At 44.3% G+C, this 15,159-nt stretch overlaps 1 protein-coding gene across 4 annotated transcripts in view; it reads left to right on the plus strand.

Annotated features, from left to right (window-relative positions):
• Positions 1-15,159, plus strand: part of PALM2AKAP2 (PALM2 and AKAP2 fusion) — a 427,797-nt gene that overhangs the window by 229,775 nt on the left and 182,863 nt on the right. For all 4 annotated transcript variants that reach the window (XM_030566709.1, XM_030566710.1, XM_030566712.1 and 1 more), the window contains one exon: positions 14,543-14,625. In XM_030566709.1, the coding sequence (XP_030422569.1) occupies positions 14,543-14,625 (83 nt within the window). The remainder of the gene's footprint in view (positions 1-14,542; positions 14,626-15,159) is intronic.

The following is a 15,159-nucleotide window of genomic DNA, read 5'->3' on the forward strand; positions in this document are numbered from 1 at the left end:
CAACAGTATGCCCTTGTGATGGAGGGAGTTAATGCAGTAATTCATATGGCATTATCTGAAGTAGCTGTATAAAGAATCCCCCTGGGCAGACTTTGATGCAGTGGCGGCTTTATTACGATATTTACTCTAGTGCATAAGAGCCCCCATCATGGATCAAGACTCCATTGTCCTAGGTGTTGAACAAAAGGATGTTCCCTGTCCCAAAGCGCTTGCAATGGCATGAATCCAAGTGGTGCACTAAACATTAGTATAGGCTACTGCAGCTCTTTATTGTTGCAGTCCCTGTGAAACATTCCATCTGCATTAAGCACTGATTCAAAATAGAAACCCTGCCCACTGTCATATCCTTGTATGCAGTCTGGCAAGGATTCCCCGCCCCCACCCCTGGTAGTCAATGCTTCACTTCAGATACAGGGTACCAGCAGAACTATTCGTGTTGAATCCATCTCTTTAAATCTTCCAGTTAGAAGCTTATACCACGGAAGTTACTGCAATGAGCTTCTGCATGGGTGGGAAAAATTACAGCCCCACAGAGCCGTGCACAATTACCTCCCCTCAATTAACTTTGCAACCTCAGCCCCTCTAACACACCTTGCCTAGCAACTATCTAGTGCTTCACCACCATGCTAGCTACCCAACCAATGTGCTCTGGGGGATTTAATAAGGGTGTGAACAACCTCCCTACTTTGTAAGGCTGACCAGTTTTGTACAATGCACTTGTGCAGAGCCACAAAATAATCCCCTGCCATTTTCAATTATCTCATTGTGGTGCACTGATATGTGATGGGAGGGAAATGCCACCGTGTGACCATTGCAAAGCAGCATCCTGACTCTGAGGAATTGGAGATCCACCTCTTAAGTACCAGCAGTGGGGAAGAAGGGGGAACCTCTTGTTTACTATTTAGAAATGTGTTTTCAAGAGTCAGAAATGCTTCAAGGGCTACCCCTGCTATTTTCCCCCATTCTTTTCTCCCTTCTTTTGCACTCCTGTGGCAACCCATTCTGAACTAATAAAACTCCACAGTGCAGATCAGCTGAGTCACTGATGTTTCAGTAGGAGTACCCCCACAGCAGCAGCCACCCAATCAATATGCCTTAAACAGTGGCTGAAAATGCCATTAAGCAACAGTAGATCAAGTAGTATCCCATTTTATCAGCATAAGATTAACTTTTTTTAGTTGCATGGCTATAGTAAAACAGCAAGCTGCAAAATCAGGGACCATTACAAGCATTTTAGAGTCTAAATGTAGCTTTACAAGTCTAGCGCCTATCTTGAACAATACTAACATACAAGTAGGGTGGCCTGAGAGCAAGTGTGAAAAATCAGGATGGGGGTAGGGGGGCTAATAAGTGCCTATATAAGAAAAAGCCCCCAAAATTGGCACTGTCCCTATAAAATTGGGACATCTGGTCACCCTATATACAAATGAGCTGGTCTGGTTTCCAGCTATGACTTGGTCAATGCTCAGCTGATGCCTATAGCCTGAGCAGGAACTGACACATGACATTACAAGCCCATTAGCAAGAATTTTTAATGAATCAGTAAACTCAGGGTTGTACCATACGACTGGAGAATTGCTAGCATAGTTCCTATTTTTAAGAAAGGAAAAAGTGATCCGAGTAACTATAGGCCTGTTAGTTTGACATCTGTAGTATGCGAGGTCTTGGAAAAAGTTTTTTGAAGGAGAAAGTAGTTAAGGACATTGAGGTCAATGGTAATTGGGACAAAATACAACATGGTTTTACAAAAGGTAGATCATGCCAAACCAACTTGATCTCCTTCTTTAAGAAGGAAACAGATTTTCTAGACAAATTATATCCACTGTGTTTCCTTTGTCTCTATTTCAGTAAGACATTTGATATGGTTCCACATGAGGAATTATTAGCTAAATTGGAAAAGATGGGGATCAATATGAAAATTCAAGGGTGGATAAGGAATTGGTTAAAGGGGAGACTACAACGGGTTGTACTGAAAGGTGAACTGTCAGGCTGGAAGGTGGTTACTAGTGGAGTTCCTCAGGGATCGGTTCTGGGACCAATCTTATTTAACCTTTTTATTACCGACCTTGGCACAAAAAGTGGGAATGTGCTAATAAAGTTAGCAGATGAGACAAAGCTGAGAGGTATTGCTAACACAGAGAAGGACTGGGATATCCTACAGGAAGATCTGGATGACCTTGTAAACTGGAGTAATAGTAATAGGATGAAATTTAATAGTGAAAAGTGCAAGGTCATGCATTTAGGGATTAATGACAATAATTCTTGTTATAAGCTGGGGACGCATCAGTTGGAAGTAACAGAGGAGAAGGACCTTGGAGTATTGGTTGATCACAGGATGACTGAGCCACCAATGTGATATGGCCGTTAAAGCAGCAAAGAATCCCATGGCATCTTATAGACTAACAGACGTTTTGGAGCATGAGCTTTCGTGGTTGAATACCCACTTCGTCAGATGCATGTCATGTCGTATTCACCCACGAAAGCTCATGCTCCAAAACGTCTGTTAGTCTATAAGGTGCCACAGGATTCTTTGCTGCTTTTACAGATCCAGACTAACGCAGCTACCCTTCTGATACTATAGCCATTAAAAACGCTAATGTGGTCTTAGGATGCATCAGGTGAGGTATTCCCAGTAAAGATAAGGAGGTATTAGTACCGTTATACAAGGCACTGGTGAGACCTCATCTGGAATATTGTGTGCAGTTCTGGTCTCCCATCTTCTAAGAAGGATGCATTCAAACTGGAACAAGTACAGAGAAGGGCTTTTAGGATGATCCAAGGAATGGAAAACCTGTCTTATGACAGGAGACTGAAAGAGCTTGGCTTCTTTAGCCTAACCAAAAGAAGGCTGAGGGGAGATATGATTGCTCTTTATAAATATATCAGAGGGATAAATACCAGGGAAGGAGAGGAATTTTAAGCTTAGTACCAATGCGGACACAAGAACAAATGGATATAAACTGGACACTAGGAAGTTTAGACTTGAAACTAGACACAGGTTTCTAACCATTAGAGGAGTGAAGTTCTGGAACAGCCTTCCAAGGGGTAGAAGTGGGGGCAAAAGACATATCTGGCTTCAAGACTAAGCTTGATAAGTTTATGGAGAGGATGGTATGGTGGGATAGCCTAATTTTGGCAATTAATTGGTCTTTGATTATTAGCAGGTAAATATGCCCAATGGTCTCTGATGGGGTGGGATCTGAGTTACTACAGAGAATTCTTTCTTGGGTGCTGGCTGGTGAGTCTCGCCCACATGCTCAAGGTTTAACTGATCTTCCTATTTGGGGTCAGGAAGGAATTTTCCTCCAGGGCAGATAGGCAGAGGCCCTGGAGGTTTTTTGCCTTCCTCTGCAGCATGGGGCATGGGTCACTTGCTGGAGGATTCTCTGCACCTTGAAGTCTTTAAATCACTATTTGAGGACTTCAGTAACTCAGACATAGGTTAGGGGGTTGTTATAGGAATGGGTGGGTGAGATTTTGTGGCCTGTGTTGTGCAGGAGGTCAGACTAGATCATAATGGTCCCTTCTGACCTTAAAGTCTGAGTCTACCAGTGTCAGTCCCACTAAAAGAAACTGGACTAAGATCCATTGTGAATAAGGGTGGCAACATGTGATTCTAAGGATCAGTTCTGATCCCTGTTTACCAAAAGCCAGATTCTGCCAACCTTGCATGGAGCAGTACTTATATCACTCACTGATCTGATGGATTTCGGTAGAACTACTCAAGGAGTAAGGGAATACTCAATGTAAGACTGGCAGCAGAATACAACCTTAAATGAACAAAGTGCAAAGTGCCTAGTCTGACCCATGAGTGGGGAGAGAGTGGTGTGCATCTTGCTCTTGAACATGGGAACAACTTTGGCCTCCAGCATATAACCAGAGTACAGAGATGTGTGTATGGAACCCAACTGAGAATCTAGGGAAGAACTGTCAGCTATCACTTGTCTCCGTTTTGACACACACCTGTTTGAAGGAAAATGTGCAGATTTCTGCAGAAATGTCTGCACTGTGAGCTCAATGCACCACTGACCATTGGAGATGTCAGCTCCACAGAGTGCAGTTTGCACTAGAGGTGCAAGCAAACCAACTGTGGGAGCTTCTCTTGGAGGCTGGAGTTTGACTCATGCCAACCTGTCCAAACCCTTATTTTGCAATGCGCTATCCTGATTCCATTACTGAGCTGTCATGGACCTGGTACTCCATTGGCCCACTGTCACACCCATCTGTGGCTGAATATTCTGATCAAACTTTGCTATTTCCTCTTCTAGGACTGAAGCATTCCTTTAAGGGAACCACCCCTCTACTCAGACAAGGCCCTTTCCCTTGCTCCCCGAACTCAGTCCTTTACTTACTGCATTTCCACACTATGCAAAGCCAACAGTGATGTGTGTAGTGGACACGGAGGCAACCTCACAGGATAAACTATGGCCCTTATCCAGAGCCCACTGAAGTCTATACAAATACTCCCACTGATTTCGATGGGCTTTCAGTCTGGCCCTATGTGAGCGAACATGGAGGTATGTTGTTTCTGTCACTATACCTCTCCTGCCATTTTCTTTAGGCCTGACACTGCAAACCAGGTGTAGAATGCCATACCTGAAGAGATGAGAAATTGACACAGATGGGTCCTTTTTGCAACACTTAGCTATCTGCATCTGCATGTTGATGGCACATGATCATCTTCCTCCTTCATTACCATCTGACACTGAGCCCCTTAATCATATAAGTCTGCCTGTATTGTTCCAGGCTGGCTGCTCTCCACAGGAGCGAAACAGAATGGTATCTTTGAAGTAGGAATCTAAAAAGGTAGTAAGGTTACACTCCTCTGATTCCAGGATGCCCTTACAGTAAGGCCACTCTTCATCATAAACAATCAGCTCACCGCCAAAGTGTTTTCTTCAAAGAGAACCTGTACCCTGCCACATGACTCTGTTTCTGAAGTTCTCTGAAGCGGAAACTAGATTTTATAGGTTAAATTTAAACTTTGGAACTTCATTTGTATTCCAGAAGCAGCTAGAGTTCATGGCTGAAAGCAGGGCCCCACATTGAACAGTCACACTGAGACAGTCCCTGCCCTCAAGAACTTAAAATCTAAAGAAAGAGAGGTGTCTTGGGCTAGAAAGGGCTCAGCTTTCCCAGACCTGAGCCACCAGCTCTGCAGGTGAACCTTTGTCTCTAGTGGTGCCAGGGCCAGCGTGGCACTGAGCTGCTGGGCAGCGGCGGCAGCAGCAGGGAGAATCCCTGGTGGTGATAAAGTGAGCCTCTGAGGACCCAGCCTGGTGCTGGAGGCAGAGTCCATCCTAAGTGCAGCCAGTCCCCAGACAGCTAGCCCCATCCCTAGCATGGCTGCAGAGAGCCTGGCCCTCTGCTGTGCCTGCAAGCAGAGCTCAGGCTGGTACAAGCAAGACCGAGGGACAGGAAAGGGAACAGTCTGTAGAAGAGAGCCAGCTGTGGTCACTGGCACCACCAGGCAATGCAAGGAGCTGTCTGCCCCCAACCAACCCTTCTCTCATAGCCCTAATACATCCCACCCAACTCCCAAATAACTCAATCCCCTCCCCTGCTTCTGTTTAACCCTCTTATTGGACCAAATATCACCCAACTATTCCCATATTGGGGATCCCTAGTATGTCAAAATTGGGGGTAAACATGGGTTGCATTTAAAACTGACTCTTATTCATCATTGTATAGTTCACTGGTGAAAGTTAAAACTTTCCTTGATCCAGAAGCACCCTACACAGTACTTGTGTTGTGGTCTCACTGACCTCAAGATCAAATACACTTTACACTGTATGTACCCTTTTTTTCCTTAACTGACCCCACATTTAGACAATGGAAATAGATAGCAACAGGGACAATGTAAAAGGCACAACCACAGGGAAGTGGCAGTAAATGGCTACTACTTTGAGTGAATAGGTGACACATTCTGACCGTACAAAGCCTTTGCACATTTTTGAATGTGGTTGTGTGTGGTGTGGAGTTTTGGTTTGGGGTTTTTTTTGTGAGGGGGGGGGATCTCATTCTTTGAACAGGATGTAACATCCCCTTTTTGGTTCTGGATCAGTACTCCACACACTAGACTATGCTTCCCTACCAAGCCTAAGGCAAGGCTGCAATGTTCCTTTCCTGCACCAGCGCTTTCACTATTTCTTCACCAAGTCCCTAAGAAACATCCATCTCTTACTTGAAGACTTATTAGGCATGGAATGCAACAGCCATTCATACACCCAGTAGGCCAAATTCATCCTCAGTGCAACTCTGGTAAAGTCAGCAGAGGGCCAGCAAGGATGAATCTGGCCCACTTATGTCCAGTGACTGATGTGTAACTTCCATCACTATTTGCATAAGCTCTGAATGTGCAAATGTGCACCATTTGCATAAGCTCTGTTTCTGCCTCCTTCTCCCAGCTGTCCATTATCAGCCTCTGATTACCTCAGCAGCTCATTCACTCTAGCAGCCTGAGTTGTATCTGTCTCATTAAGATTTGCATGGATGTAGCTACCTTCTTTTGGGTGGGCTTGAAATTAATATCATAAACACAAGTTGCATGAGTAATTTGTATTCTTCATCAGTCGCTCAGGGAGCTTCCTGTAATGCTGTGCCAGTTACATTATAATAATAGGAGATATACCTATCTCCTAGAACTGGAAGGTCATTGAGTCCAGCCCCCTGCCTTCACTACCAGGACCACTGGTTTTTGCCCCAGATCCCTAAGTGGCCCCTTCAAAGATTGAACTCTCAATCCTGGGTTTAGCAGGCTAATGCTCAAACCACTGAGCTATGCCTCCCTCCTGTTCTAGTGCAACAGTGCCACATACAATTATTCCATTTTAAGAACCACCGCTGCTTGTAATTACTTACAGGTTTCTAGTAGGAATGCTACACTTCTGCTCCTTTCTATACCCCTTTGCTTACCTCTGTGACTCTTCAATGCAGAAAAGTTTGCTATTTGCTCCAAAAAAGACCCATCTCCCTGAAGCATATGATGGTGGGAGAAGTGGCTGCTGCTGTAAATGCCTTTTTATCTTGCTTTCCTTTCTACAGACCCATCTCTCACTGACTTTCCTCTCTTCCATACCCGTAATCCTCCCCAGAGTTCACTTCCATTGAGCCGAATACAAACCTCTCTGGAAATCTATGGGAGCTGTCAAGATTGGCTTAGTAGGAGTGGGTTTGTGACCAAACCTTTAATGAGTTTCCCTTCTTTTTTTACTTTTCCTCTTCCATATGGCGTGATCTTTTTCCCCTTACTCTTTGCAGTTTCCCTTCCTTTGTTCTCTTAAAAAGAATTGTAAAAATGAACAGTGAATGTTCTACTTAATTCTGAGGGCTGGTTATCTATTTGATTAGAAGAAACTACAATCAAGGATTTTTGCCCCTTTTTACATGTTAAAGTTTTAGTTACTTCCTCCCAATATTCTTCTTCAAACCCCTCACTGCATCTCTCCACTGTCAAGAGCTGTGCATTGTGAAAGGGCGAGCTGGTGACTATGTGGGTGGACTCTGGCACAAGGCACTCACTGAATCTTTTAACCTTCACTTTCAGTCCTAGGACTGGTCTCCACTTTAAACGTTTTAATAGCACATATCAGTTACGGTTGTGAGCTGAGTGTTTGGGTTTTGTTCTGCTAACCAGAGGCTGAGTATGTACATGAAGTTATATCTGGATAGATTATTTTGGTTCCTGAATCAGAAACCATGTCTATGCTTACAAGCCTCCGTGGAGCTGTGTTATGCCAATGGGGGAGAGCTCTCCCATCAACATCATCAGACCAGCTCAATGAGTGGCTGGCAAGCACATCTGTTTCACACCCCTGAACATCATATAGTGGTAGACATGGCCTAAGCTATAGTGGTATAACTGTCAATATCAAGGGAGAATTTGTAACCACCTGATGGAATACCACACTGTCAGCGGCAGGCAGGCAGCCGGGGAAGTGCATTGGTGATCTTAAACCAATTGCTATTGGAGGGACGTCCACATAACCCCAGCATGGAGGGCAAAGACTTGTGGGCAGTGAGACTGACCTTACCCTAAAGACTTAGGATCCATCTACACTGCAATGGATGGATGTGACTGAAGCACATCCAGGCATACCTGAGTTAGCTTTAATCTAGCTAGTGCAGGTACCAGAGGCATCTTTCCAAAAAAATTCTTGGAAATGGGGAGGGAACCAAGTTGTGTCAACTTTACAGAACATATGTACTCATCCTGCAAAGTCTGACCTATGCTGCCTCCCTGTCCCAGCCATGATCATCCCCAGTGTCCCTGGTGCGCACACATACACCCTTCCTCCCTGATCCCTTTCTTCCTCCCTCCCCTGAGACCCTCACTCACCAGACAGTGACTCCAGTGAGCTGAGGCAGGCTACTCTAGTCCAGGTACATACCTGAGCACAGGGAGGGACAGGATAGGGACAGCTTCCCCTCGCTCTGTCCCCTCTAGAATGTGCCTCTCCAGACCATTCATGCCCCTCACTAGCATTGCCCTTGCCTGGCGGGGCAGTAGAAGACATAATGGAACATGAAACTTGTGGCAGGAGCAACTGCCTCCTTTGCCCCAAAGCCATGCCCCTGGTGGGTACCAATAGTAGTGAAGCTAGGGCTGGATGACTTAGACAGCTAGCCCCCGGTGAGTACCAGAGTAAGGACACCAGGTCCCAGGCTTGCTTCTGAAGCCTGAGGAGCCACAATTTCACTATACTAGCTTCATTAAAGCTAGCTATGGTATGCCTACATGTGTTGCATCACACTCCATGACGACTGCCTTATAGACATATGCCTAGAAGTAGTCCCTAGGCCATGATGCATGGAATCAATCTCTTAAATAAGAAGCCTTTATTAAAGCAAACTGCTACCAACTAAATCAATGACATTCCATGCAGCTTGAGTTGCAGTTGGTTTCCTGGTTTACCAGGGACCACACCCAGCCTAGATCTTTGTGACACAGACCTCTATAAGCTGAATAATCTATTGGAAGTAACATTACACTTACTTGAGCAGAAGCTAGGGTGACCAGACAGCAAGTGTGAAAAATTGGGATGGGGGTGAGGGTAATAGGGGCCTATATAAGGAAAAAAAACAAAAAATCAGGACGGTCCCTATAAAATCAGGACATCTGGTCACCCTAGCAGAAGCACCTAAAACAAAATCCTCCTCCTGTCCAGGAAAGAAGTGTTGGGTTTGGGTTTTTTGTTTGCTTTTTTTTTTTCTTAAGGAACTCCATATTGAACTGAATTCTTCCTGCAGGGCATAATGTAGGAATTTCAAGGTGGTCTCGCATAATCTGTTTTGTGGTTTAACAGTTTCCAAGGCTTCAGGCTCAATCTGATACTATCAAGAGAGGGACATGATCACAAATTTTGGTTCTCTCTCTTTAATGACTCAAGGTGTTAACATTTGAGACAGTACTGAGCTGGTTGAGTAATTGATATAAAATGGATTGGCCCAAACACATCGGGGAAAAAAAGGACATAGAGTAGGAGTATGCACAAACAATCATGTTAGATGATTCAGTGTGCAGGAAGGTAACAGGCCTACCACCAGAAAATATAACCTCAAGGCTTGTATGCTACATAACACTTAACACGGGGGGTTCTCAAACTTTTGTACTGGGGACCCCTTTCACATAGGAAGCTTCTGAATGCGACCCCCCCTTATAAATTAAACACTTTTTAAATATATGTTTACCACCATTATAAATGCTGGATGCAAAGTGGAGTTTGGGGTGCAGGCTGACAGCTTGTGACCCCCATATAATAACCTCCTGACCCCAACTTTGAGAACCCCTGACGTAACAGTAGATAAGATGTCCATCATAAAGAGAGGTGAAAAAGACCTGATTCTGTAGGTCATGTGGTTCATTCCATGCAAGATGCAGGATTGTTCCTGCCCACTAATTGGGCCTGGTCTAACTTTAACATTTTGATTGACATAGCTTCATTGCTCAGGGTGTTTAAACAGACGTGTGTGTGTGTGTGCGCACACACACACTATGTAAATGCAGCTAGGTGGATGGCAGAATGCCTCCTTCAACTTAGCTACTGCCACTCAGGGAGGTGGATTACCTACAGTAATGAAAAAAAACCTTCTGTTGCTGTAGGATGCATCTGTGCTATGGTGTTATAGCATCATAGCAGTGCTTCTGTAGATTCTGTGCTTGCACATGCTTGTGTAGACAAGCCCTATCTGAAGAGACAGCTTCTTTCTAAAATTGTCCTATGCTGTCCGTTCTTGCACTGTGACCTGAGCCTCAGAGGCTGGCTGCATCAAATGGCATTTTTGTAGAGGCCTGTACGGCAAAGTTGACCTCTGAAGTCAATCTATCCCAAAGTTAGAAGACAAATAACCAGATACCACAACTGACAACTTAATGTCGGGCAGGTCGGTGCTACAGTCTCCAAATTTAAGCAATCATTGGATATGCCATTTGCGAAGACCAGATTTCCCCCCCCACACACACACTTATAGTTTTTAAAGTCAATGCCTCTAAAGTCACTAGACCTGCCAGGGTGAGCATATAAGATAGACCAGGCAAGATGTCTCCTCTGAGAACCACGGTGGTGATCATGAAGCATTCAAATTGAGGAACCAACAGCTAGAGTCTCCCAGCAGATGAACTGCAGCACTAGAATACTATTTCTTGTTAGCATTACTGGAGCACCTCGGTACTGTACAAACAGAGCACAAGACAGTCCCTGCCACAAAGAATTTACAATCTAAATATTACCCAAAAGACTGATAGAGAGGAATACAGGGAAACTGAGCCAATATTGGTCAGTATGATAAGTAGTGATCTTATCACACCAATAGTTTAATCATTGTCAAGAGGTTTGTTCTTGGGTAGGCATCACAGAGTAATGGGGAGACACCTGTTTGGATACATGGGTCCCAGATCCTTCTGGGTTTTAAAGCTGATGAACACCTTGATTTGAGCACAGATGATCTATGTTCACTGAATCCTGCACCACCAAGGAGAGAGGCAGCTGCTTTCTATACTAAAACCCGTTCCTCAAGTACTAACATCCTTTCTCCTTTTGTTAAAACAAATCCAGGTCTCCCTCTGTTTCCTGCACATTCAAAGTTCCTGTTTAACTGCCAGTGCAAATCTGTCCTCTTCAATTACTGCAACTTCCTTTCCCTCCAACTTTGCCTGTATTCATCTCTTAAGAGGAGGGACTCTTAGCTCAGCTTTATTTCCATTATGTTATCCCTTCTTTCTTATTGTTAAACCCCCAGCAACCACCAAATGCTATTCTCTGTTGAACTCAGCAGCAAATAAAAGGAAACAAGTTAGCCCTGAGTCTTTTGTAAGTAGGGCTAGAAAGCACAGCCATGGATCCAAAGCTTCCGAGCCAGATAGTGTTGGTGGAGCTGCCCTGCAGCTTATGGCTGATTTACTTCATCTTTGCTGCCTGGGCATATGACGAGAGAGAGAGAAAATTGGCAGTAACGGTAGCGTGAAGTGGTGTTACCTGTAGCCATTTAGGTGATTTTGAATGGCATACATTTAGGTTTCTCTATAGTCCTTGTATGACTACAAAACTACACTATCCTTAATACAAATCCACCCCATGGACCACCATATCTCAGAAGTGGCCCATTACTGAATACCAGGGTCCAATGTCCAAGATCAGCTATTACTGAATACCAGGGTCCAATGTCCAAGATCAGCTATCCTGCATGTACATCGGCTTCAACCCACTGCAGAGAGGCTAATTCCACAGGCAGCCACTACAGTGTATGGACTCAGGCTCTGCATGGGCGAGGGAGAGCAACAGCTGGTCCTAAGAGATGTAACTGATCAGAATCTGGCCCCTAGTGTAGGGATATGAAACCTTTGGCATGTGGCCCGCCAGGGTAAGCCCCCCTGGCGGGCCAGGCAGGTTTGTTTACCTGCGTCCACGGGTTCGGTTGATCCTGGCTCCTACTGGCCGTGGTTCGCCACTCCAGGCCAATGGGGATTGCGGGAAAGGCGGCCAGCACATCCCTCTGCCCATACCACTTTCTGCGGCCCGCATTGGCCTGGAGCGGCGAACCGTGGCCAGTGCCAATGGGAGCCGTGGTCATCCAAACCAGCGGACGCAGCAGGTAAACAAACTGGCCCGGCCCACCAGGCAGCTTACCTTGGCGGGCCACATGCCAAAGGTTGCCGATCCCTGCCCTAGTGGATTGTAAGCCCAACTGCTCAAAAAAACCCAAGATCAGATCTTCAAAGTGCTCATCACCCAGCAGCTTCCAAACTGTCCACTCGTTTAGCTCCTAAATGAGAGCTGAGTGCTAAGCTCTAGAAAAACCGGCCTTAAATCTCCAGTTTACTGCTGGATCTGCTCCCCATAGAGGTGAACATTTGCCATTAATGTCAGTGTGTGCAAAGAAAACAATCTCCAAGTCTCTAATATAAACTGGCAGGGGGAGGGAGATTTTCAGAAGTGCCTACAGGGATTTAGGAGCACAAATTCCACTGATTTGCAAAAGGACTTGTGCTCCTAAAGCTCTGTAAGCAGGTTGGAAAATTTTCCTCCACAATAGTGAATGCCTAACTGCCTGACATGAAAGCAAGATAATCCACCAGCTATTTTGCATTCTGCCTATAAGTGTCTCTTCAGTTTCATTTAGATTGACTATTCTCCATTTCCTGCATTTAGCTGTTGGGTAGCATCTTGCACTATTAAACAGCTGCTGTGTTGTGTCCCAGAGGTGGCTGTATTGCACTGATGGCCAAGAGTATTTTGTATATTTAAGGCTTCTCTTTTGTGGGGTATTTTCATTTTTTGGGATTTATTTTTGGCAATTTAACTTTTTTTATTCAGATATAGAAAGACAATGGAGCAAATTAAGCACACCAACCTGATAGCTTTCTTTGATGGGGTAATGAGCCTTGTGGCTGGTGGGGAAGGGGAGAAGCAGTAGAGATGGTATATTTTGACTTTACTAAAGCTTTTGATCATGTTTCTCGGGACCTTCTCATAAACCAGGGAAATCCAACCTAAATGGAGCTTCTATAAGGTGGGGACATAACTGGTTGGAAAACCATTCCCAGAGCATAGTTATCAGTGCTTCACAGTCATGCTGGAAGTGCATAACAAATGGGGTCCTTCAGAGATCAGTTCTGGGTCTGGTTCTGTTCAATATCTTCATCAATGATTTAGATAGCAACATAGTAAGCACACTTAAAGTTTGTGGATGATACCAAGCTGGGAGGGGTTCCAAGTGCTTTGGAGGATAGGATTAAAATTCAAAATGATCTGGACAAACTGGAGAAATGGTCTGAAGTAGATGGGATGAAATTCAATAAGGACAAATGCAAAGTACTCCACTTTGTGTGCCATTGACTGTTCCTTCTTTACAAAATGGGAAATGACTGCTTAGGAAGGAGTGCTGTGGAAAGTGATCTGGGGTTCGTAGTGGACCACGAGCTAAATATAAGTCAACAGTGTCACTTTTTTGGAGTGGAGCAACAATGTTAACACCATTCTGGGATGTATTAGCCGGAGTTCTTGTAAGCAAGACACGAGAAGTAATTCTTCTGCTCTGCTCCATGCTGATTAGGCCTTAGCTGGAGTACTGTGTCCAGTTCTGGGTGCCACATTTCAGGAAAGATGTGGACAAATTGGACAAAGTCCAGAGAAGAGCAACAAAAATTATTAAAGGTCTGGAAAACAAAGCTATGAAGAAAGATTAGGGGCGGAGGGTTTAGTCTGGAAAAGAGAAGACTGAGAAGGGACATAAGTTTTCAAGTACATAAAAGGTTGTTATAAGGAGGAGGGAGAATTGTTGTGCTTAACCTCTGAGGGTAGGACAAGAAGCAATGGATTGCAGCAAAGGAGGTTTAGGTTGGACATTAGGAAAAAATTCCTAACTGTCAGGGTGGTTAAGCACTGGAATAAATTGCCTAGGGATGTTGTGAAATTGCCATCATTGAAGATTTTTAACAGCAGGTTGGACAAACACCTGCTAGGAATGGTCTAGATAATAATTAGTCCTGCCATAAATGCAGGGAACTGGACTAGATGACTTCTCAAGGTCCCTTCCAGTCCTGCGATTCTATGTCCAAAAATGGGAGGGAGGTTGGGGGATTTTTGTGTATATACTATAATAAGTAATCTTTGCAATGTTTCCCAGTGGGTATTAACATTGTACTGTTTCAAACAGCACCATGTTAAAGCACACTAGAGACCCTTTTTAGTGCTCATCAGCAGGCTCTACACAGATCAATTAATATGCAACACCTTCGTGCACTTTATAAAACATGCCCCTGTTTGTTTTCTGTTGTGTAGACCCTTATTTCTGGATAAACGCTGATTTCATGTTTTTGTATTAGGGATGGTTTTGTTGGTATTCAGCAGTTAGAACTTAAAACCAGAAGCCCTAATAATATTAGTTTTATTGGGAATATCTTTACCTTGTCCTTTTAAAAATATTCTCAATAAAACTAACAAAACATTGAGCCAACTGTAACATGTCACTGAAACAAAGCAAGTACTGCAGCCAAACCAGACAAACATTTCAATAAGAATACTCTCCCTGACTTTGTTCGCAGGAGAGAAGGGAATGGCTGTGTTGCCTAAGGATGGAAGAGGATCATGCTCATGTGAGAGCCCTGAAACAGCAGTGACTGGGATGGTAAGTTTATATTCACCCTTCACTTGTCAGCAAGGTATGGATTCACCTACAATTGGTTTCCATAGAGCATGAGACAGCCTACATTGTCCACTGTGATGACAAGCTATTCCTGCCAAGGAAAATTTGATCAGTAAGTTCCATGCTACTCACCTGGCCTCAGGTGGGTCCTTTCCTAAATATTGCAAGACCTGATGCAACAGTGAGATTTGGGAGAACTGGTTTTTATGATATATTTGAATTCTAGCAGAGATGACAGCAACACAGATTGAAACATTGAAAAACAGGCGACTCTTAAAGTGTTCTCAAACAAGTGCCAGATCTGTTGCTGACCAGTAAAATGTTTTCAGCAGTTCATAGCAAAACTAGGCTTTTGCTTGCTGCTTTGAATTTTGAGACTCCTCCCACCCCCACAGCTTACTCTCTTGTCAACCCTCCTCAGAGCTCTCTAGTCATCTGGAACAGGTCTGTGGTCCCCAGTGTCATCAGCCCCTTTTAAGCACTGGAAAACAGCATGTGGAACAGCACAGAAATGTA

Source organism: Gopherus evgoodei, chromosome 6, assembly GCF_007399415.2.
Source record: "Gopherus evgoodei ecotype Sinaloan lineage chromosome 6, rGopEvg1_v1.p, whole genome shotgun sequence".
Taxonomy (NCBI): domain Eukaryota; kingdom Metazoa; phylum Chordata; order Testudines; family Testudinidae; genus Gopherus; species Gopherus evgoodei.